A 26,970-nucleotide genomic window follows, 5' to 3' on the forward strand; every position below is an offset into this window, starting at 1 on the left:
CCTTTCAACCATGTCTTTTTATGCTCGTGTCGCACGCTGACGATTTGCTATCGCGACAATTGCAGACATTTGGACACCAAAATATATCCATGGCTGCAGAATGGAGGTTAATTTATGTCGTTGTTATGAAAGGTTTTTTTTTTGACACTGAATTTTTTGCGTTTGAATTTTCTGATTTGAATTGTTACAGTGACTTTTTATAAATTGATTTTTTTACACTGACTATTTAAACACTGAATTTATTTACACTGAATTTTTTAGCACTGAGTTTTTGTACACTGAATTTTTATACGCTTAGTTTCAAAATACAGATTTTTTTTTTTTACACTGAATTTTTAAGCACTGAATTTTTTTAACACTACATTTTTATGCCCTGAATTTTTATACACTAATTTTTTTTCCACTGAATTTTGAAACAATGATTTCTGAATTTTAAAACACTGATTTTTTTATACACTGAATTTTAAAACTGTTTTTTCTTTACACTGACTTTTTATACATTGATTTTTTTACACTGATTTTTTTTTTTACACTGACTTTTTATACATTGATTTTTTTGCACTGAATTTTTATACACTGATTTTATTTTTTACACTAACTTTTTGGACACTGATTTTTTACACTTTTTTTTATTTATTAATTTATTTATTTTTTTTACAATGAATTTTAAAACATTCTTTTTTTCAAACAACATTTTTAAACAATGTATTTTTTTTTAACTATTTTTTTATGGAAATGAATTTTTAGTTTTAAAACACTGATTTTTTTTACACTGAATTTTTAAGCACTGATTTTTTTTTACACTAAATTTTTATGCACTGCATTTTAAAACACCGGATTTTTTTTACACTGATTTTTTTTACACTGAATTTTAAAACAATGATTTCTGAATTTTTTTTACACATAATTTTTATACACTGATTTTTTTTTTTACACTAACTTTTTAGACAATGATTTTTTACACTGAAATTTAAAACTAATATTTATTTTACATTGAATTTTAAAACAAACAACATTTTTAAACAATGGATTTAAAAAAGAAAAAAAAAAATTTTGCACTGAATTTTTAAACACTAGATTTTTTTTTTTTTTACAATGATTTTTTACACTGAATTTTAAAACACTCAATTTTTCCAAACTACAGTTTTAAACACTGGATTTTTTTTTTTTAACAATGATTTTTTTTTACACTGAATTTTTAAATACTGATTTTTTTCGCACTCAATTTTGAAACAGAATTTTTTTGCATTTTGCATCACATTAGGCTGACAATTTCATTGGACATAAAATTGTTAGCAATGTTTAAAAGTTCAGTGTAAACAAATCAGTTTAAATAAATGCAGTGTTTCAAAAATCAGTATGAAAAAATTGTTTAAACATAAGTAAAAAAAAATCAGGGTTATAAAATTCAGTGCAAAAAAATTCTGTTTCAAAATTGAGTGTGAAAAAAATCAGTATTTAAAAATTCAGTGTAAATAAAATCATTGTTAAAAAAAAAAAATCCAGTGTTTAAAACTGTAGTTTGGAAAAATTCAGTGTAAAAAAATCATTGTAAAAAAAAAAAAAATCTAGTGTTTAAAAATTCAGTGCAATTTTTTTTTTTAATCCATTGTTTAAAAATGTTGTTTGAAAAAAAATCAGTGTTTTAAAATTCAATGTAAAATAAATATTAGTTTTAAATTTCAGTGTAAAAAAATCATTGTCTAAAAAAAATCAGTGTTTTAAAACTAAGCGTATAAAAATTCAGTGTACAAAAACTCAGTGCTAAAAAATTCAGTGTAAATAAATTCAGTGTATTAAAAGTCATTGTTTAAATATTCAGTGTAAAAAAATCAGTGTTTTAAAATTCACTATTTTAAACTTCAGTGTTTTACAATTCAGTGTAAACAAATCAGTTTAAAAAAATTCAGTGTTTCAAAAATCAGTATGAAAAAATTCAGTGATTGAAAAATAAGTTAAAAAAATCAGTGTTTTAAAATTCAGTGCAAAAAATTCTGTTTCATAATTGAGTGTAAAAAAAATCAGTATTTAAAAATTCAGTGTAAAAAAAATAATTGTAAAAAAAAACATCCAGTGTTTAAAACTGTAGTTTGAAAAAAATCAGTGATCTAAAATTCAATGAAAAAAATATCTATTTCAAAATTCAGTGTAAAAAAATTATTGTAAAAAAAATCCATTGTTTAAAAATGTTGTTTGAAAAAAATCAGTGTTTTAAAATTCAATGTAAAAAAAAATATATTTGTGTAAAAAATCAGTGTCCAAAAAGTTAGTGTAAAAATAAAATCAGTGTATAAAAATTCAGTGCAAAAAAATCAATGTATAAAAAGTCAGTGTAAAATAAAATCAGTGTATAAAAAGTCAGTGTAAAAAAAAAGTTTTAAAATTCAGTGTATAAAAAATCAGTGTTCTAAAATTCAGAAATCATTGTTTCAAAATTCATTGTTTCAAAACTCAGTGTAAAAAAATCAGTGTATAAAAATTCAGTGCATAAAAATTTAGTGTAAAAAAAATTCAGTGCTTAAAAATTCAGTGTAAAAAAATCATTGTTTTAAAACTAAGCGTATAAAAATTCAGTGTACAAAAACTCAGGGCTAAAAAAATATGTGTAATCAAATTCAGTGTATAAAAATTCAGTGTAAAAAAATCAATGTATAAAAAGTCACTGTAAAAAAAAAACAGTTTTAAAATTCAATGTATAAAAAAGAAGGATTTGACTAATCATGTGATCAGACAGGAAGTTTTGCCCTTAAAATATACATGTCCTTGATGGAGAAAGATTTGACTAATCATGTGATCAGACTGGAAGTTTTGCTATTAAAATTAATATGTCCTTGATGGAGAAGGATTTGACTAATCATGTGATCAGACAGGAAGTTTTGCTATTAAAATGAACACTTCCTCGATGGAGAAGGATTTGACTAATCATGTGATCAGACAGCAAGTTTTGCCATTAAAATATACATGTCCTTGATGGAGAAAGATTTGACTAATCATGTGATCAGACAGGACGCTTTTCTTTTAAAATGATTATTTCATTGATGGAGAAGGATTTGACTAATCATGTGATCAAACAGGACGCTTTTCTTTTAAAATGAATATTTCATTGATGGAGAAGGATTTGACTAATCATGTGATCAGACAGGAAGTTTTGCTATTAAAATGTATACTTCCTTGACGGAGAATGATTTGACTAATCATGTGATGAGACAGGAAGTTTTGCCATTAAAATGAATATGTCCTTGATGGATAAGGATTTGACTAATCATGTGATCAGACAGGAAGTTTTGCTATTAAGATGAATACTTCCTCGATGGAGAAGGATTTGACTAATCATGCGATCAGACAGGAAGTTTTCTATTAAAATGAATACTTCCTCGATGGAGAAGGATTTGACTAATCATGTGATCAGACAGGAAGTTTTGCTATTAAAATGTATACTTCCTTGACGGAGAATGATTTGACTAATCATGTGATCAGACAGGAAGTTTTGCCATTAAAATGAATATGTCCTTGATGGATAAGGATTTGACTAATCATGTGATCAGACAGGAGGTTTTTCTATGAAGAAGAATACTTCCTTGATGGAGAAGGATTTGATTAATCATGTGATCAGACAGGAAGTTTTGCTATTAAAATGAATACTTCCTTGATGGAGAAGGATGTAACTAATCATGTGATCAGACAGGAATTTTTGCTATTATAATTAATACTTCCTCGGTGGAGAAGGATTTGACTAATCATGCGATCAGACAGGAAGTTGTTCTATTAAAATGAATACCTCCTTTATGGAGAAGAGTTTGACTAATCATGTGATCAGACAAGAAGATTTGCCATTAAAATGTATACTTCCTTGATAGAGAAGGATTTGACTAATCATGTGATCAGACAGGAAGTTTTGCTATTAAAATGAATACTTCCTCGATGGAGAAGGATTTGACTAATCATGCGATCAGACAGGAAGTTTTTCTATTTAAATGAATACTTCCTCGATGGAGAAGGGTTTGACTAATCATGTGATCAGACAGGAAGTTTTGCTATTAAAATGAACTTTTCCTTGATGGAGAAGGATTTGACTAATCATGTGATCAGACAGGAAGTTTTGCTATTAAAATGAATACTTCCTTGATAGAGAAGGATTTGACTAATCATGTGATCAGACAGGAAGTTTTGCTATTAAAATGAATACTTCCTTGATGGAGAAGGATTTGACTAATCATGTGATCAGACAGGAAGTTTTGCTATTAAAATTTATACTTCCTTGACAGAGAATGATTTGACTAATCATGTGATCAGACAGGAAGTTTTTCCATTAAAATGAATACGTCCTTGATGGATAAGGATTTGACTAATCATGTGATCAGACAGGAGGTTTTTCTATGAAGAAGAATACTTCCTTGATAGAGAAGGATTTGACTAATCATGTGATCAGACAGGAAGTTTTGCTATTAAAATGAATACTTCCTCGAAGGATTTGACTAATCACCTGATCAGACAGGAAGTTTTGTCGTTAAAATGAATATGTCCTTGATGGAGAAGGATTCGACTAATCATGTGATCAGACAAGAAGTTGTGCCATTAAAATGAACATTTCCTCGATGGAGAAGGATTTGACTAATCATGTGATCAGACAGGAAGTTTTGTCGTTAAAATGAATATGTCCTTGATGGAGAAGGATTTGACTAATCATGTGATCAGACAGGAAGTTTTTTTTTTTAAATGAATACTTCCTTAAAGGAGAAGGATTTCACTAATCATGTGATCAGACAGGAAGTTTTTCTTTTAAAATGAATACTTCATTGATGGAGAAGGATTTGACTAATTATGTGATCAGACATGAAGTTTTGCCATTTAAATGAATACTTCCTTGATGGAGAAGGATTTGACTAATCGTGATCAGACAGGAAGTTTTGTCGTTAAAATGAATATGTCCTTGATGGAGAAGGATTCGACTAATCATGTGATCAGACAGGAAGTTTTTCTTTTAAAATGAATACTTCCTTGATGGAGAAGGATTCGACTAATCATGTGATCAGACAGGAAGTTTTGTCGTTTAAATGAATATGTCCTTGATGGAGAAGGATTCGACTAATCATGTGATCAGACAGGAAGTTTTTTTTTTAAATGAATACTTCCTTAATGGAGAAGGATTCGACTAATCATGTGATCAGACAGGAAGTTTTTCTTTTAAAATGAATATTTCCTCGATGGAGAAGGATTTGACTAACCATGTGATCAGACAGGAAGATTTTCCATTAAAATGTATACTTCCTTGATAGAGAAGGGTTTGACTAATCATGTGATCAGACAGGAAGATTTTCCATTAAAATGTATACTTCCTTGATAGAGAAGGATTTGACTAATCATGTGATCAGACAGGAGGTTTTTCTATGAAGAAGAATACTTTCTTGATGGAGAAGGATTTGACTAATCATGTGATCAGACAGGTAGTTTTGCTATTAAAATGTATACTTCCTCGATGGAGAAAGATTTGACTAATCATGTGATCAGACAGGAAGTTTTGCTTTTAAAATGTATACTTCCTTGATGGAGAAGGATTCGACTAATCATGTGATCAGACAGGAAGCTTTTCTTTTAAAATGAATATTTCCCTGATGGAGAAGGATTTGATTAATAATGTGATCAGACAGGAAGTGTTGCTCTTAAAATGAATACTTCCTCGATGGAGAAGGATTTGACTAAGCATGTGATCAGACAGGAAGTTTTTCTTTTAAAATGAATATTTCATTGATGGAGAAGGATTTGACTAATCATGTGATCAGACAGGACGCGTTGCTATTAAAATGAATACTTCCTTGATGGAGAAGGATTTGACTAATCAAACCCTAACTCTAACCCTAACTCTAACCCTAACCAAAGGCTTTGACTAACCCTAACCCTTAACCTAAACTAATCATGTGATCAGACAGGAAGCTATTAAGAACTGACTAAGCGTGTACCAGATGCCTTTGTCCTAAACCTTGGCCACGTTTCCTTCAGAGCCGCACGGTCCCTCCTTCACCATCGGCAAGGCCATCTGGCTGCTGTGGGGTCTGGTCTTCAACAACTCTGTGCCGGTGCAGAACCCCAAAGGTACCACCAGCAAGATCATGGTGTCCGTGTGGGCCTTCTTCGCCGTCATCTTCCTGGCCTCCTACACCGCCAACCTGGCCGCCTTCATGATCCAGGAGGAATACGTGGACCAGGTGTCCGGACTCTCAGACAAAAAGGTCCTTCTCTGATCCGCCTCTTGGTCTTCGGGGTGGTCTTCTCCGGCTGACTCGCCTTCGGTCTTCCTTCTTGTAGTTCCAGAGCCCGAACGACTTCTCGCCGCCGTTCCGTTTCGGCACGGTCCCAAACGGGAGCACGGAGAGGAACATCAGGAACAACTACCCGGAGATGCACGGCTACATGACCAAGTTCCACCAGAGGAACGTCAACGAGGCGCTGCAAAGTCTTAAAGCTGGGTGAGGAGACCGAGACTCCATTCTAAGGGAAACCAAACAATTGTTCAACTTACTCCCTTTTAATTAGTTAACCAGCGTTGGACACTTTATTAGGTACACCTGCACCATCGCCGTAGATCCGATACAAGAGTTGGAAATTTTTCCAAGGACACTTTATTAGGTACACCTGCACCATCGTCGTAGATCCGATACAAGAGTTGTAAACTTTCCAAAGGACACTGTATTAGGTACACCTGCACCGTCGTCGTAGATCCGATACAAGAGTTGTAAACTTTCCAAAGGACACTTTATTAGGTACACCTGAACCATCGTCGTAGATCCAATACAAGAGTTGGAAGTTTTTCAAAGGACACCTTATTAGGTACACCTGCACCATCGTCGTAGATCCGATACAAGAGTTGGATGTTTTTCAAAGGACACTTTATTAGGTACACCTGCACCATCGTCGTAGATTAGATACAAGAGTTGGAAGCTTTTCAAAGGACACCTTATAAGGTACACCTGCACCATTGTCGTAGATCGATACAAGAGTTGGAAGCTTTGCAAAGGACTATTTATTAGGTACACCTGCACCATCGTCGTAGATCCGATACAAGAGTTGGAAGCTTTTCAAAGGACTCTTTATTAGGTACACCTGCACCATCGTCGTAGATCCAATACAAGAGTTGGAAGCTTTCAATGGACACTTTAATAGGTACACCTGCACCATCGTCGTAGATCCGATACAAGAGTTGGAAGCTTTTCAAAGGACTCTTTATTAGGTACACCTGCACCGTCGCCGTAGATCCGATACAAGAGTTGGAAGTTTTCAAAGGACTCTTTATTAGGTACACCTGCACCATCATTGTAGATTCGATACAAGAGTTGGAAGCTTTTCAAAGGACACTTTACTAGGTACACCTGCACCATCGCCGTATATCCAATACAAGAGTTGGAAGCTTTGAAAGGACACTTTATTAGGTACACCTGGAACATCGTTGTAGATCCGATACAAGAGTTTGAAGTTCTCAAAGGACTCTTTATTAGGTACACCTGCACCATCATTGTAGATCCGATACAAGAGTTGGAAGCTTTGCAAAGGACTATTTATTAGGTACACCTGCACCATCGTCGTAGATCCGATACAAGAGTTGGAAGCTTTTCAAAGGACTCTTTATTAGGTACACCTGCACCATCGTCGTAGATCCAATACAAGAGTTGGAAGCTTTCAAAGGACACTTTAATAGGTACACCTGCACCATCGTTGTAGATCCGATACAAGAGTTGGAAGCTTTTCAAAGGACACTTTATTAGGTACACCTGCACTATCGCCGTAGATCCGATACAAGAGTTGGAAGCTTTTCAAAGGACACTTTATTAGGTACACCTGCACCGTCGCCGTAGATCCGATACAAGAGTTGGAAGCTTTTCAAAGGACACTTTATTAGGTACACCTGCACCATCGCCGTATATCCAATACAAGAGTTGGAAGCTTTGAAAGGACACTTTATTAGGTACACCTGGAACATCGTTGTAGATCCGATACAAGAGTTTGAAGTTCTCAAAGGACTCTTTATTAGGTACACCTGCACCATCGTCGTAGATCCGATACAAGAGTTGGAAGCTTTGCAAAGGACTATTTATTAGGTACACCTGCACCATCATCGTATATCCAATACAAGAGTTGGAAGCTTTGAAAGGACACTTTATTAGGTACACCTGCACCATCGTCGTAGATCCGATACAAGAGTTGGAAGCTTTTCAAAGGACTATTTATTAGGTACGCCTACACCATCGTCGTAGATCCGATACAAGAGTTGGACGCATTTCAAAGGACTCTTTATTAGGTACACCTGCACCGTCGTCGTAGATCCGATACAAGAGTTTGAAGTTTTCAAAGGACTCTTTATTAGGTACACCTGCACCATCATTGTAGATTCGATACAAGAGTTGGAAGCTTTTCAAAGGACACCTTATAAGGTACACCTGCACCATCGTCGTAGATCCGATACAAGAGTTGGAAGCTTTAAAAAGGACACTTTATTAGGTACACCTGCACCATCGTCGTAGATCCGATACAAGAGTTGTAAACTTTCCAAAGGACACTGTATTAGGTACACCTGCACCGTCGTCGTAGATCCGATACAAGAGTTGGGAACTTTTCAAAGGACACTGTATTAGGTACACCTGCACCATCGCCGTCGATCCCATACAAGAGTTTGAAGCTTTTCAAAGGACACTTTATTAGGTACGCCTGCACCATCACCGTATATCCAATACAAGAGTTGGAAGCTTTCAAAGGACACCTTATTAGGTACACCTGCACCATCGCCGTAGATCCGATACAAGAGTTGGAAGCTTTGCAAAGGACTATTTATTAGGTACACCTGCACTATCGTCGTAGATCCGATACAAGAGTTTGAAGCTTTTCAAAGGACACTTTATTATGTACACCTGCACCATCGTCGTAAATCCGATACAAGAGTTTGAAGCTTTTCAAAGGACTCTTTATTAGGTACACATGCACCGTCGTCGTAGATCCGATACAAGAGTTGGAAGCTTTTCAAAGGACCCTGTATTAGGTACACCTGCACCATTGCCGTAGATCCGATACAAGAGTTGGAAGCTTTTCAAAGGACACTTTATTAGGTACACCTGCACCATCGTCGTCCATCCGCTACAAGAGTTTGAAGCTCAGGTATACAAGTGAGCATAAAATGTGTGTATGGACGTTGTCATGCCAACATTCCATGGAACAAATCACTAAATTCAATTAGTAACAAGCCTAAAAACTTTTTTCAACTCAATCAAAATCAATTCTCACGTATTTTTGTATTTATCGAATTGCTGATCATGTTTTTATCACTTTTTGAGACGTTGTTGTTGTGGCCTCATTTCATACATTCTGCAGGTGTACATATTCTTCTATGGAGGGCCAAACGGGACAAAATTAAATAAATAAATAAACTCATATTTAAATCCTGACTTTAATGTGTCAATAATTAATTACAATTGGAATTCAATACATGTTTTAAAAGTGTAATTGATTATTGAATGCACATTTAATTTGATCATTTAATCGTGTAATTAATCATTGATTTCATTTTTTCATGATTTGATTGATTTCATCCCTGAATTAATTTTTGATTTAATTGTTTCATGATTCGATTCTTGATTCCATAATTTAATTAATTGTTGAATTCATGATTTGATGATTTAATTCTTGATATCATCCTTGAATTAATTATTGATTTAAATATTTCATGATTTCATCATTTAATTAATTATTGATTAAATTATTTCATGATTTGATTCTTGATCAAATCCTTGAATTATTGATTTAATTATTTCATCATTTCATCATTTAATTAATTATTGATTTAATTATTTCACGATTTGATTCATGATTTCATCCTTGAAATAATTATTGATTTAATTTCATGATTTGATTCTTGATGTCACCCTTGAATTAATTATTGGTTTAATTATGTCGTGATTGGATTTATGATTTCATCCCTGAATTAATTATTGATTTAACTATTTCATGATTTGATTCATGATTTCATCATTTAATTAATTATTTCATGATTTGATTCATGATTTCATCATTTAATTAATTATTTCATGATTTGATTGATTTCATCCCAGAAATAATTCTTGATCTAATTGTTTCATGATTCGATTCTTGATTTCATAATTTAATTAATTATTGACTTCATGATTTGATGATTTAATTCTTGATATCATCCTTGAATTAATTATTGATTTAAATATTTCATCATTTCATCATTTAATTAATTATTGATTAAATTATTTCATGATTTGATTCTTGATCAAATCCTTGAATTATTGATTTAATTATTTCATCATTTCATCATTTGATTAATTATCGATTTAATTATTTCACGATTTGATTCATGATTTCATCCTTGAAATAATTATTGATTTAATTTCATGATTTGATTCTTGATGTCACCCTTGAATTAATTATTGGTTTAATTATGTCGTGATGAGATTTGTGATTTCATCCCTGAATTAATTATTGATTTAACTATTTCATGATTTGATTCATGATTTCATCATTTAATTAATTATTTCATGATTTGATTCATTTATTTCACCCTTGAATTAATTGATTTAATTATTTCATGATTTGATTCATGACTTCATCATTCAATTAATTAGTGATGTCATTATTTTTACGAACTTAATGAAATCATGACACATTTAGGGTTACTACTTAAATGTTTATTTCTTTAACGTCGGCGCTTCGTTAATTAAATTTAAACTCCGCCCTCAAAGTCAGTGGGCGGGATCTAAGGCCGTCTGTGAATATACATCAATAATTAGATTGATTTGAATCAAAACTAGATAATGACATGAATAATAATTAAAATGTTAAATAATTCATTAAATTATGAAATAATTCAAATGTAATTTTGAATTAAATAATTTAATTATGTGTATAATCCCATTATAATTTAATGACATATTTCAGTAATTATAAAAACAATTTTTTTATTATTATTATTATTATTTTTCCGCTTATTTTGTGCTCCCTTTCATCATGTGCACCTTCAAGCAGACATATAGTTGCATCTTCAGTCTCCACCATTGGAGTTGTTTTGGCCCCCCCTGCGTGCCGACTCCGGCCTCGGCTACTTACCAGCGGCGTGGTGCTCTTTAGCAAGTTAATTGGAATGTTGTCGCCGCCACGTCTTGCTCCTAAGTGCTAATTAAGTGCAACCTATCTCCCTCCCCTCTTTCATTAGCAAACTAGACGCTTTCATTTACGACGCGGCCGTGCTCAATTACATGGCGGGCAGGGACGAGGGCTGCAAGCTGGTGACCATCGGCAGCGGCTACATCTTCGCCACCACCGGCTACGGCATCGCCATCCAGAAGGAGTCGCTCTGGAAGAGACACGTGGACTTGGCCATCCTGGAGCTCTTTGGGGACGGTGAGACATCTTCTTCTTATTTATTTAACACCACCAAACTAAATTCAAGGACAGCACGGGTTAATTGCGGTAGTAGGACATTTTTGGGACCAATTACCGCATTTTCCGGACTATAAAGCCACACCCACTAAATTTCCCAAGAAAAAAAAACATATTTCCATATATTAGTCGCAGATATATACGTTGGGAAATGAGTTATTTACACTGAAATATTCTGTAAATGTTTATTTACATACCTTGTTTCCTAACGGTGTCTCTGACAGGGCAGTAAAATGGCTGATCAAACAAAACAGTTTATAGTTAACCCTCACAAAATACAGGGTTTCAATAAATTGTCCCACCCATCTGAAAGATGAAATTCAATAAGATTGGATTTTTCAACAAGTTCATCTCGTTTTTATTCATCAGTTAATTTGGTCATCTTCTTCGTGGGTGTGATTTCGTTTTGATTGATGAAAGGTATTAGTCAATGAAATTAATAATGGTGGCAATATTTTCTAATACCAATGTTGGTAATAACAGTGTAATGTAATACTTTTACGAGTAACGAGTAATCTACCGTATTTTCCCTACTGTAGAGCGTGTCGGTATATAAGCCACACCCACTAAATTTCACAAGAAAAAAGTCTTGTGTCGCAGATATATACGTTGTGAAATGAGTTATTTACACTGAAATATTCTGTAAATGTTTATTTACATACCTTGTTTCCTAACGGTGTCTGTGACAGGGCAGTAAAACGGCTGATCAAACAAAACAGTTTTTAGTTAACCCTCACAAAATACAGGGTTTCAATAAATTGTCCCACCTATCCATGGAAGATTGGATTTTTCAACAATTTCATCTCCTTTTTATTCATCAGTTAATTTGGTCATCTTCTTCGTGGGTGTGATTTCGTTTTCATTGATGAAAGGTATTAGTCAATGAAATTAATAATGGTGGCAGAATTTTCTAATACCAATGTTCGTAATAACGGTGTCATATAATACTTTTACTAGCAACGAGTAATCTACCGTATTTTCCCTACTATAGAGCGCATCGGTATATAAGCCACACCCACTAAATTTCCGAAGAATAAATAACATATTTCCATATATTAGTCGCACTGGACAATAAGTCGCAGATATGTACGTTGTGAAATTAGTTATTTAAACTGAAATATTCTGTAAATGTTTATTTACATACCTTGTTTCCTAACGGTGTCTGTGACAGGGCAGTAAAACGGCTGATCAAACAAAACAGTTTTTAGTTCACCCTCACAAAATACAGGGTTTCAATAAATTGTCCCACCTATCCATGGAAGATTGGATTTTTCAACAATTTCATCTCCTTTTTATTCATCAGTTAATTTGGTCATCTTCTTCGTGGGTGTGATTTCGTTTTGATTGATGAAAGGTATTAGTCAATGAAATTAATAATGGTGGCAATCTTTTCTAATACCAATGTTGGTAATAACGGTGTCATATAATACTTTTACGAGTAACGAGAAATCTACCGTATTTTCCCTACTATAGAGCGTGTCGGTATATAAGCCACACCCACTAAATTTCACAAGAAAAAAAACATTTCCATATATTAGTCGCACTGGACTATAAATCGCAGATATATACGTTGTGAAATTAGTTATTTAAACTGAAATATTCTGTAAATGTTTATTTACATACCTTGTTTCCTAACAGTGTCTGTGACAGGGCAGTAAAACGGCTGATCAAACAAAACAGTTTTATACTTAACCCTCACAAAATACAGGGTTTCAATAAATTGTCCCACCTATCCATGGAAGATTGGATTTTTCAACAATTTCATCTCGTTTTTATTCATCAGTTAATTTGGTCATCTTCTTCGTGGGTGTGATTTCGTTTTCATTGATGAAAGGTATTAGTTAATTAATTAATAATGGTGGCAATATTTTCTAATACCAATGTTCGTAATAACGGTGTCATATAATACTTTTACTAGCAACGAGTAATCTACCGTATTTTCCCTACTATAGAGCGCATCGGTATATAAGCCACACCCACTAAATCTTCGGAAAGAAACCCCACATACTTCCATATGTAAGCCGCACCGACTATACGTCGCAGATATATACGTTGAGTAATGAGTTATTTACACCGAAATATTTGGTAAATGTTTGTTTACATACCCTAATTGTTTCCAAATAACACGGCAGTAAAACGGCTGATCAAACAAAACAGAAGTCATGGTCATGGACCCACTAGCGGTGACGTTTTGGTGAATTTACGCAACTGACACTGAAAAGGAATGACATTGTAAGTTAGTAATACTAAAACAGACACTCGTAAAACGTGTTAGCATAATAGCTAATGCTAACGATGCTAGCCTCATTACATTACGGTAGCACGTACAGAAATGCCTGAAAACACTCTTACAGACATCACACATGTAAGATATGTTTTAGTCCCTTTCTAAAACTTACTAACGTTGCTCGGCGTGATGAATGAAGAATGCATATGAGTAGAAACGCGATGGACGGCAAGAAGACCGAACGGCAATTGTACTTCCGGTTCAAAGCTCAGTCCGAACCAGGGTGTCCAAACTTTTTGACTGGAAGCCCACATTATGCTAAAAAAAAATTTGCCGGGGGCCCGAAAATGCGCGAAACATGGTTAAACGTAGAGAGAGGTGTTTTTTTTGCATTTTTCCCATCATGCCTTGCAATGGACTTAAATGGGCGTAACTTTGAATTTTTTTTGCTGGTTGGGCGTTTTTTTTTTTTAATATCCACAACATTCAGTGAGCAGGTTTTGTTATGTGTGTACATGTGTGTTGACTTTTTTCGCTGGTTGAATTTTTTTTCTCTGCGCCATGACTAGGGAAGGTTGTTTGGTTTGGGTCAAACAAGTACATTGCTTTGCATGTAGTCCCTCGAACGTACACTCCATGGTTACTGACCTGAGTCACTCGCCGTTGAACTCATGCTGTCACGCGGGCTAAATCGAAGACCCCCTAGCCTAGACCCCCCCAGCTGCATACTTACCGACCCTCCCGACTTTCCCGGGAGATTTCCGAATTTCGGTGTCTCTCACAGAAAACTCCGAGATTCATTTTCTCAGATTTTCACCCTTACAATAATAATAGGGGCGTGCCATGATTGTACAGCATTTAGCCCCCTCTACAATCTGTACGAACAGCGTGCCAGTCCAGTGTTTTGTTATATGCATCTTTCTGCTTGCACACGTAAGTGACAGCAAGGCGTACTTGGTCAACAGCCACACAGGTTACACTGACGGTGGCTATATAAAACAACCACACTTACTAATAATGCGCCACACTTTGAACCAAAGCCAAACAAGAATGACAAACACATTTCGGGAGAACATCTGCACCGTAACACAACATAAACACAACAGAACAAATACCCAGAATCCCATGCAGCCCTAACTCTTCCAGGCTACATTATACACCCCCCCTCCCCACACCCTCCGTGCGTTGGTTGAGGTGGGCGGGGTTTGGTAGCGGGGGTGTATTATGTAGCCCGGAAGAGTTAGGCCTGCATGGGATTCTGGGTATTTGTCCTGTTGTGTTTATGTTGTGTTACGGTGCAGATGTTCTCCCGAAATGTGTTTGTCATTCTTGTTTGGTTTTGGTTCAAAGTGTGGCGCATTATTAGTAAGAGTGTTAAAGTTTTTTATACGGCCACCGTCAGTGTAACCTTTGTGGTTGTTGACCAAGTATGCCTTGCTGTCGCTTACATGAGCAAGCAGAAGCCCCATACAACGTGTGGCTGGGCCGGCACGATAATTGTAGCGGGCGCTAACTGCCGTACCTTCACGGCACGTTCGAGAGAATAGTTGCCCTGAAATTTGTGGTCTGTCGGTAGAACCGGGAGGGTTGACAAGTATGACGCTGTCAAGCGCCATTCATATAAAACCCGCGGACCGCACTAACATTAAATTTTCATATTAAGGTGTGGGCCGCGTGTCCGAGACCCTTGGTTTATACATAGCGCAAAGCAAAAAAAAAAAAACTTTGTATGCAGTGATATTTCATTTAAAATTTCAAAAGGTTTTTGTGGCTCCCATTGTTTTCTTTAATTTGTAAAACTGGTCAAAATGGCTCTTTGACTGGAAAAGGTTGCCGACCCCTGCCCTAGGGCCAAAAGTTGGCGCCGTAGCACATACGATAACACACCTTTTCAGTGTCTTTGCTTGTTTATTTTTAAATTTTTTCGTCAGCGAAGAAAAATCCATACGTTAGTCACGCCGTTTTATAAGCCGCAGGGTACAAAGCGTGGGAAAAAATGAGCGGCTTATCGTGCAAAATGTATGGTAAATTTCAACTCTTGAGTTGACATTATTCAACGTCGGTCTGCTATCGTGCGTCCCAGTTTGGGTTGTCAGCATAGCTCCTGGTGTATTTTGACCGTGTGTGTGTGTGTGTGTGTGTGTGTGTGTGTGTGTGTGTGTGTGTGTGTGTGTGTGTGTGTGTGTGTGTGTGTGTGGGGGTCATCCCTCTGAACACGGAGGGTGCCCTAAAGAGAGTTGTTTTTATTTTGATCTCTCCACAAAATGAGTGACAGATTGGTAGAAAAAGCACTTTTTAACCGTCTCAGTGAGTCAAATTAATTTTGTTTTTGTGTGTTTGGACACTGTGGGTCTGCAAAAGTGAAACTAAAACCCAGTCCGCCATGTGTCGCCCCACCTTCTCAGGGTTTCAATGTGACCTTGCGAGACTGTGCCTCACCCTCCGCTCATTCCCGTTGGCCTAGAAAGTGGTCGGATGGTAGAGGGAGTCAAATTGGTGCTTATAATTTATTAACATAACATTTATATTAATTATTCATGAGATATATATCATTAGAGCTACAGTAATTCAGGGTAATCATGTTCGAGAGATTGTGTCATGGTTATGGACCCAGAATCCATACGAGTAGAAACGTTATGGACGAACACTTCCGGTTCAAGGGGCGGAAACCGGAAGTACATTTTCAACGGCACCGGACTATAAGTTGCATATATATATATATATATATATATATACGTTGTGAAATGTGTTATTTACACAGAAATATTTAGTAAATGTTTATTTACATACCTTAATTGTTTCCAAACTGTACATGAAACACGGCAGTAAAACGGAAGATCAAACAAAACAGAAGTCACGGTCATGGACCGACTAGCTGCGCAAGCTAACTCTCCAACCAGCCAAACAGACTCAATAACTCCACACGGTGACGTTTTGGTGAATTTACTGAGCAGTTTGTGAAACGGAAACAATACAAAAATAATGCCATTGTAATTTAATAATACTAACAGAGACACTTGTAAATGTGTTAGCATATTAGCTAATGCTAACAACACTAGACGATAACCAGACAAATGTGCGTAAAAGCACTCCTACGGACATCACACATGGGACGGTTTAGTAAGTAAGAATTGTTTTAGTTATATTGTAAAACTTACCGACGTTGCATGGAGTGACGTATGAAGAGTTTATACGAGTAGAAACGCTATGGACGAATACTTCTGGTTCAAGGGGCGAAACCGGCAGTTAATTTTCAACCAGCAGCAAATGTAGTGTCAGTAGGTGTACCTAATGTAGTGTCAGTAGGTGTACCTAATGTAGTGTCAGTAGGTGTACCTAATGTAGTGTCAGTAGGTGTACCTAATGTAGTGTCAGGTAGTGTACCTAATGTAGTGTCAGTAGGTGTACCTAATGTAGTGTCAGTAGGTGTACCTAATGTAGTGTCAGTAGGTGTACCTAATGTAGTGTCAGTAGGTGTACCTAATGTAGTGTCAGTAGGTGTACCTAATGTAGTGTCAGTAGGTGTACCTAATGTAGTGTCGGTAGGTGTACCTAATGTAGTGTCAGTAGGTGTACCTAATGTGGTGTCAGTAGGTGTACCGAATGTAGTGTCGGTAGGTGTACCTAATGTAGTGTCAGTAGGTGTACCTAATGTAGTGTCAGTAGGTGTACCTAATGTAGTGTCGGTAGGTGTACCTAATGTAGTGTCAGTAGGTGTACCTAATGTGGTGTCAGTAGGTGTACCGAATGTAGTGTCGGTAGGTGTACCTGATGTAGTGGCAGTAGGTGTACCTAATGTAGTGGCAGTAGGTGTACCTAATGTAGTGTCGGTAGGTGTACCTAATGTAGTGTCGGTAGGTGTACCTAATGTGGTGTCGGTAGGTGTACCTAATGTGGTGTCGGTAGGTGTACCGAATGTGGTGTCGGTAGGTGTACCTGATGTAGTGTCAGTAGGTGTACCTAATGTAGTGTCAGTAGGTGTACCTAATGTAGTGTCGGTAGGTGTACCTAATGTAGTGTCAGTAGGTGTACCTAATGTAGTGTCAGGAGGTGTACCTAATGTAGTGTCAGGAGGTGTACCTAATGTAGTGTCAGTAGGTGTACCTAATGTAGTGTCTGTAGGTGTACCTAATGTAGTGTCAGTAGGTGTACCTAATGTAGTGTCTGTAGGTGTACCTAATGTAGTGTCAGTAGGTGTACCTAATGTAGTGTCAGTAGGTGTACCTAATGTGGTGTCAGTAGGTGTACCTAATGTAGTGTCGGTAGGTGTACCTAATGTAGTGTCAGTAGGTGTACCTAATGTGGTGTCAGTAGGTGTACCGAATGTAGTGTCGGTAGGTGTACCTGATGTAGTGGCAGTAGGTGTACCTAATGTAGTGGCAGTAGGTGTACCTAATGTAGTGTCGGTAGGTGTACCTAATGTAGTGTCGGTAGGTGTACCTAATGTGGTGTCGGTAGGTGTACCTAATGTGGTGTCGGTAGGTGTACCTAATGTGGTGTCGGTAGGTGTACCGAATGTGGTGTCGGTAGGTGTACCTGATGTAGTGTCAGTAGGTGTACCTAATGTAGTGTCAGTAGGTGTACCTAATGTAGTGTCGGTAGGTGTACCTAATGTAGTGTCAGTAGGTGTACCTAATGTAGTGTCAGGAGGTGTACCTAATGTAGTGTCAGGAGGTGTACCTAATGTAGTGTCAGTAGGTGTACCTAATGTAGTGTCTGTAGGTGTACCTAATGTAGTGTCAGTAGGTGTACCTAATGTAGTGTCTGTAGGTGTACCTAATGTAGTGTCAGTAGGTGTACCTAATGTAGTTTCAGTAGGTGTACCTAATGTAGTGTCAGTTGGTGTACCTAATGTAGCGTCAGGTAGTGCACCTAATGTAGTGTCAGTAGGTGTACCTAATGTAGTGTCAGTAGGTGTACCTAATGTAGTGTCAGTAGGTGTACCTAATGTAGTGTCAGTAGGTGTACCTAATGTAGTGTCAGTAGGTGTACCTATTGTAGTGTCAGTAGGTGTACCTAATGTAGTGTCGGTAGGTGTACCTAATGTAGTGTCGGTAGGTGTACCTAATGTAGTGTCAGTTGGTGTACCTAATGTAGCGTCAGGTAGTGCACCTAATGTAGTGTCAGGAGGTGTACCTAATGTAGTGTCAGTAGGTGTACCTAATGTAGTGTCTGTAGGTGTACCTAATGTAGTGTCAGTTGGTGTACCTAATGTAGTGTCAGTTGGTGTACCTAATGTAGCGTCAGGAGGTGTACCTAATGTAGTGTCAGTAGGTGTACCTAATGTAGTGTCAGGAGGTGTACCTAATGTAGTGTCAGTAGGTGTACCTAATGTAGTGTCGGTTGGTGTACCTAATGTAGTGTCGGTTGGTGTACCTAATGTAGTGTCGGTAGGTGTACCTAATGTAGCGTCAGTAGGTGTACCTAATGTAGTGTCAGTAGGTGTACCTAATGTAGTGTCAGTAGGTGTACCTAATGTAGTGTCTGTAGGTGTACCTAATGTAGTGTCAGTAGGTGTACCTAATGTAGTGTCAGTTGGTGTACCTAATATAGCGTCAGGTAGTGCACCTAATGTAGTGTCAGTAGGTGTACCTAATGTAGTGTCAGTAGGTGTACCTAATGTAGTGTCAGTTGGTGTACCTAATGTAGCGTCAGGTAGTGCACCTAATGTAGTGTCAGGAGGTGTACCTAATGTAGTGTCAGTAGGTGTACCTAATGTAGTGTCAGTAGGTGTACCTAATGTAGTGTCAGTAGGTGTACCTAATGTAGTGTCAGTAGGTGTACCTAATGTAGTGTCAGTAGGTGTACCTAATGTAGTGTCAGTTGGTGTACCTAATGTAGTGTCAGGAGGTGTACCTAATGTAGTGTCAGTAGGTGTACCTAATGTAGCGTCAGGTAGTGTACCTAATGTAGTGTCTGTAGGTGTCCCTAATGTAGTGTCAGTAGGTGTACCTAATGTAGTGTCTGTAGGTGTACCTAATGTAGTGTCTGTAGGCGTACCTAATGTAGTGTCGGTAGGCGTACCTAATGTAGTGTCTGTAGGCGTACTTAATGTAGTGTCGGTAGGTGTACCTAATGTAGTGTCGGTAGGTGTACCTAATGTAGTGTCGGTAGGTGTACCTAATGTAGTGTCGGTAGGTGTACCTAATGTAGTGTCGGTAGGCGTACCTAATGTAGTGTCGGTAGGCGTACCTAATGTAGTGTCGGTAGGCGTACCTAATGTAGTGTCAGTAGGCGTACCTAATGTAGTGTCAGTAGGTGTACCTAATGTAGTGTCAGGAGGTGTACCTAATGTAGTGTCAGGTGGTGTACCTAATGTAGTGTCAGGTGGTGTACCTAATGTAGTGTCAGGTGGTGTACCTAATGTAGTGTCGGTAGGTGTACCTAATGTAGTGTCGGTAGGTGTACCGAATGTAGTGTCGGTAGGTGTACCTAATGTAGTGTCGGTAGGTGTACCTAATGTAGTGTCGGTAGGTGTACCTAATGTAGTGTCGGTAGGTGTACCTAATGTAGTGTCAGTTGGTGTACCTAATGTAGTGTCAGGAGGTGTACCTAATGTAGTGTCAGTAGGTGTACCTAATGTAGCGTCAGGTAGTGTACCTAATGTAGTGTCTGTAGGTGTCCCTAATGTAGTGTCAGTAGGTGTACCTAATGTAGTGTCTGTAGGTGTACCTAATGTAGTGTCTGTAGGCGTACCTAATGTAGTGTCGGTAGGCGTACCTAATGTAGTGTCTGTAGGCGTACTTAATGTAGTGTCGGTAGGTGTACCTAATGTAGTGTCAGTAGGTGTACCTAATGTAGTGTCGGTAGGTGTACCTAATGTAGTGTCGGTAGGTGTACCTAATGTAGTGTCGGTAGGCGTACCTAATGTAGTGTCAGTAGGCGTACCTAATGTAGTGTCAGTAGGTGTACCTAATGTAGTGTCAGGAGGTGTACCTAATGTAGTGTCAGGTGGTGTACCTAATGTAGTGTCAGGTGGTGTACCTAATGTAGTGTCAGGTGGTGTACCTAATGTAGTGTCAGTAGGTGTACCTAATGTAGTGTCGGTAGGTGTACCGAATGTAGTGTCGGTAGGTGTACCTAATGTAGTGTCGGTAGGTGTACCTAATGTAGTGTCAGTAGGTGTACCTAATGTAGTGTCAGGAGGTGTACCTAATGTAGTGTCAGGTGGTGTACCTAATGTAGTGTCAGGTGGTGTACCTAATGTAGTGTCGGTAGGTGTACCTAATGTAGTGTCGGTAGGTGTACCGAATGTAGTGTCGGTAGGTGTACCTAATGTAGTGTCGGTAGGTGTACCTAATGTAGTGTCAGTAGGTGTACCTAATGTAGTGTCAGTAGGTGTACCTAATGTAGTGTCAGTAGGTGTACCTAATGTAGTGTCAGGAGGTGTACCTAATGTAGTGTCGGTAGGCGTACCTAATGTAGTGTCGGTAGGTGTACCTAATGTAGTGTCAGTAGGTGTACCTAATGTAGTGTCTGTAGGTGTACCTAATGTAGCGTCAGGTAGTGTACCTAATGTAGTGTCTGTAGGTGTACCTAATGTAGTGTCAGTTGGTGTTAGGTACACCTACCGACACTACATTAGGTACACCTACCGACACTACATTAGGTACACCACCTGACACTACATTAGGTACACCTACAGACACTACATTAGGTACACCTACCGACACTACATTAGGTACACCACCTGACACTACATTAGGTACACCTACCGACACTACATTAGGTACACCTACTGACACTACATTAGGTACACCTACTGACACTACATTAGGTACACCTACCGACACTACATTAGGTACACCTACTGACACTACATTAGGTACACCTACCGACACTACATTAGGTACACCACCTGACACTACATTAGGTACACCTACCGACACTACATTAGGTACACCTACTGACACTACATTAGGTACACCTACCGACACTACATTAGGTACACCTACTGACACTACATTAGGTACACTACCTGACACTATATTAGGTACACCTACTGACACTACATTAGGTACACCTACTGACACTACATTAGGTACACTACCTGACACTACATTAGGTACACCTACCGACACTACATTAGGTACACCTACTGACACTACATTAGGTACACTACCTGACACTACATTAGGTACACCTACTGACACTACATTAGGTACATTACCTGACACTATATTAGGTACACCTACTGACACTACATTAGGTACACCTACCGACACTACATTAGGTAAACCACCTGACACTACATTAGGTACACCACCTGACACTACATTAGGTACACCGACCGACACTACATTAGGTACACCTACCGACACTACATTAGGTACACCTACTGACACTACATTAGGTACACCTACCGACACCACATTAGGTACACCTACCGACACTACATTAGGTACACTACCTGACACTATATTAGGTACACCTACTGACACTACATTAGGTACACCTACTGACACTACATTAGGTACATTACCTGACACTATATTAGGTACACCTACTGACACTACATTAGGTACACCTACCGACACTACATTAGGTAAACCACCTGACACTACATTAGGTACACCACCTGACACTACATTAGGTACACCGACCGACACTACATTAGGTACACCTACCGACACTACATTAGGTACACCTACTGACACTACATTAGGTACACCTACCGACACCACATTAGGTACACCTACCGACACTACATTAGGTACACCTACCGACACTACATTAGGTACACCTACTGACACTACATTAGGGACACCTACTGACACTACATTAGGTACACCTACCGACACTACATTAGGTACACCTACTGACACTACATTAGGGACACCTACTGACACTACATTAGGTACACCTACCGACACCACATTAGGTACACCTACCGACACTACATTAGGTACACCTACCGACACTACATTAGGTACACCTACTGACACTACATTAGGTACACCGACCGACACTACATTAGGTACACCTACCGACACTACATTAGGTACACCTACTGACACTACATTAGGGACACCTACTGACACTACATTAGGTACACCTACCGACACTACATTAGGTACACCACCTGACACTACATTAGGTACACCTACCGACACTACATTAGGTACACCTACCGACACTACATTAGGTACACTACCTGACACTACATTAGGTACACCTACAGACACTACATTAGGGACACCAACTGACACTACATTAGGTACACCTACCGACACTACATTAGGTACACCACCTGACACTACATTAGGTACACCTACCGACACTACATTAGGTACACCTACCGACACTACATTAGGTACACCTACCGACACTACATTAGGTACACCACCTGACACTACATTAGGTACACCTACAGACACTACATTAGGTACACCTACCGACACTACATTAGGTACACCTACTGACACTACATTAGGTACACCTACTGACACTACATTAGGTACACCTACTGACACTACATTAGGTACACCACCTGACACTACATTAGGTACACCTACAGACACTACATTAGGTACACCTACCGACACTACATTAGGTACACCTACTGACACTACATTAGGTACACCTACTGACACTACATTAGGTACACCTACCGACACTACATTAGGTACACCTACTGACACTACATTAGGTACACCTACCGACACTACATTAGGTACACCACCTGACACTACATTAGGTACACCTACCGACACTACATTAGGTACACCTACTGACACTACATTAGGTACACCTACCGACACTACATTAGGTACACCTACTGACACTACATTAGGTACACTACCTGACACTATATTAGGTACACCTACTGACACTACATTAGGTACACCTACTGACACTACATTAGGTACATTACCTGACACTATATTAGGTACACCTACTGACACTACATTAGGTACACCTACCGACACTACATTAGGTAAACCACCTGACACTACATTAGGTACACCACCTGACACTACATTAGGTACACCGACCGACACTACATTAGGTACACCTACCGACACTACATTAGGTACACCTACTGACACTACATTAGGTACACCTACCGACACCACATTAGGTACACCTACCGACACTACATTAGGTACACTACCTGACACTATATTAGGTACACCTACTGACACTACATTAGGTACACCTACTGACACTACATTAGGTACATTACCTGACACTATATTAGGTACACCTACTGACACTACATTAGGTACACCTACCGACACTACATTAGGTAAACCACCTGACACTACATTAGGTACACCACCTGACACTACATTAGGTACACCGACCGACACTACATTAGGTACACCTACCGACACTACATTAGGTACACCTACTGACACTACATTAGGTACACCTACTGACACTACATTAGGTACACCTACCGACACTACATTAGGTACACCTACCGACACGACATTAGGTACACCTACTGACACTACATTAGGTACACCTACCGACACGACATTAGGTACACCTACTGACACTACATTAGGTACACCTACTGACACTACATTAGGTACACCTACCGACACGACATTAGGTACACCTACTGACACTACATTAGGTACACCTAATGACACTACATTAGGTACACCACCTGACACTACATTAGGTACACCTAATGACACTACATTAGGTACACCTACCGACACTACATTAGGTACACCTAATGACACTACATTAGGTACACCTACCGACACTACATTAGGTACACCTAATGACACTACATTAGGTACACCTAATGACACTACATTAGGTACACCACCTGACACTACATTAGGTACACCTACTGACACTACATTAGGTACACCTAATGACACTACATTAGGTACACCACCTGACACTACATTAGGTACACCTAATGACACTACATTAGGTACACCTACCGACACTACATTAGGTACACCTAATGACACTACATTAGGTACACCTAATGACACTACATTAGGTACACCTACCGACACTACATTAGGTACACCACCTGACACTACATTAGGTACACCTACCGACACTACATTAGGTACACCTACCGACACTACATTAGGTACACCTACCGACACTACATTAGGTACACCTACCGACACTACATTAGGTACACCTACCGACACTACATTAGGTACACCTACCAACACTACATTAGGTACACCTACCGACACTACATTAGGTACACCTACCGACACTACATTCGGTACACCTACCGACACTACATTAGGTACACCACCTGACACTACATTAGGTACACCTACCGACACTACATTAGGTACACCTACTGACACTACATTAGGTACACCTACCGACACTACATTAGACGAAGCGAACTGTATTAACCTTGTAGATTGTTATAGTAAAAACAATGAAAGGTGGTTATATGTATATATGTATGTGTACTGTATATGTACATGTCGGATTGTGAAACTGTCCTTTATTTTATTCACCATTGTTGTTGTTGTTGTTGTTTTGTCCAAATATTTACAGCACATTCAACAAACTTTAATCTCAAAAAGTATTTTGGTGTAAAAAGTCCACACGATGTAAGACGGCGAGACAACAAACAGTTCTCTCCTTGTGTTGCATCATTCTTCCCGTCCCCGACGTCCTCCGCCACGCATCACATGGTTGCATCACATCCCGCCTGCTCGCCACTTTTCTTACGCAACGCGCCACTTGTCATCAGTCTGGCCCCGAAATGGCCGTTTGATCTTTGTCTTCTTCGCTCCTTGTGCCGCCCGCAGGCGAGATGGAGGAGCTGGAGTCCCTGTGGCTGACGGGGATCTGCCACCACGAGAAGAACGAGGTGATGTCCAGCCAGCTGGACGTGGACAACATGGCGGGGGTCTTCTACATGCTGGGGGCCGCCATGGCGCTGTCGCTCATCACCTTCATCTGCGAGCACTGGTTCTACTGGCAGCTGCGCTTCTGCTTCATGGGCGTCTGCTCGGGACAACCCGGCTTCGTCTTCTCCATCAGCAGGGTAAGACCCCGGGCCAGGTTTGTGTTGTGGTCCCTGCCTTCGGCCCCGAGAGGGCCAGGCGATAGAGGAAGGATGGATGGAGTACTTGTGGGAAACCAGACACGGTTCATCTTTCACTTTCATTTTCTGTTTGTTAATGTCAGGTACAACCACCGAACTATCTATTAAACAGGACAAGAAGCAAGGAATCAAATTTAGCTCATGAGGAGAGCGCATGGAAACTGCACCCTCGTACAGTGTCGCCCCACGCTCTGAGGAACAAGTTCCACGCCTCCCCATTTATTCGGGCATTCCCTGATTACATAGCTGCAGCTGCTTCCAAGGGGAGGGGTCTCGTTATGCAGCAGCTGCACTGGGTCATAAACACTTCAAACTAAAGGTGCTTGGAGCGGTGTCAGGTTTGCCCCCTCTCTGCTCGTAGATTTGCGGGTCCTGATAAGGTCCTTCCTGTGGCTGTCCAGATCTGAGAAACCGACACCTCTACGGCGCAACAATTTGCAAATGCATGAACCTTATGATTTGACGTCTTATGATTTGCAAATGAATGAACCTTATGATTTGAAGTCATATGATTTGACGCATTATAGTTTGACGCCTTATGATTTGCAAATGCATGAACCTGATTTTACGTCATATGATTTGACGCTTTATGATTTGACGCCTTATGATTTGCAAATGCATGAACCTTATGATTTTACCCGGTATGATTTGATGCCTTATTATTTGACATTTTATGATTTGCAAATGCATGAACCTTATGATTTGACGCCTTATGATTTGACACCCGATGATTTGACGCCTTATGATTTGACGCCTTATGATTTGCCGCCCCATGATTTGACGCCTTATGATTTGCCGCCCCATGATTTGACGCCTTATAATTTGACACTTTATGATTTGCAAATGCATGAACCTTATGATTTGACGCCTTATGATTTGACACCCGATTATTTGACGCCTTATGATTTGACGCCTTATGATTTGACGCCTTATGATATGACGCCCCATGATTTGACGCCCCATGATTTGACGCCTTATGATTTGACACTTTATGATTTGCAAATGCATGAACCTTATGATTTGACGCTTTATGATTTGACACCCGATTATTTGACGCCTTATGATTTGACGCCCCATGATTTGACGCCTTATGATTTGACACTTTATGATTTGCAAATGCATGAACCTTATGATTTGACGCCTTATGATTTGACACCCGATGATTTGACGCCTTACGATTTGACGCCTTATGATTTGACGCTCCATGATTTGACGCCTTATGATTTTACGCCTTATGATTTGACGCCTT

At 38.7% G+C, this 26,970-nt stretch overlaps 1 protein-coding gene across 3 annotated transcripts in view; it reads left to right on the plus strand.

Moving 5' to 3' along the window:
- Positions 1 to 26,970, plus strand: part of grin2ba (glutamate receptor, ionotropic, N-methyl D-aspartate 2B, genome duplicate a) — a 431,694-nt gene that overhangs the window by 391,075 nt on the left and 13,649 nt on the right. For all 3 annotated transcript variants that reach the window (XM_061973840.2, XM_061973838.2, XM_061973841.2), the window contains exons 13-16: positions 5,998 to 6,227; positions 6,304 to 6,464; positions 11,216 to 11,403; positions 25,423 to 25,661. In XM_061973840.2, the coding sequence (XP_061829824.2) occupies positions 5,998 to 6,227; positions 6,304 to 6,464; positions 11,216 to 11,403; positions 25,423 to 25,661 (818 nt within the window). The remainder of the gene's footprint in view (positions 1 to 5,997; positions 6,228 to 6,303; positions 6,465 to 11,215; positions 11,404 to 25,422; positions 25,662 to 26,970) is intronic.

The sequence above is a fragment of the Nerophis lumbriciformis genome, linkage group LG22 (assembly GCF_033978685.3).
Source record: "Nerophis lumbriciformis linkage group LG22, RoL_Nlum_v2.1, whole genome shotgun sequence".
In the NCBI taxonomy this organism is placed as follows: domain Eukaryota; kingdom Metazoa; phylum Chordata; class Actinopteri; order Syngnathiformes; family Syngnathidae; genus Nerophis; species Nerophis lumbriciformis.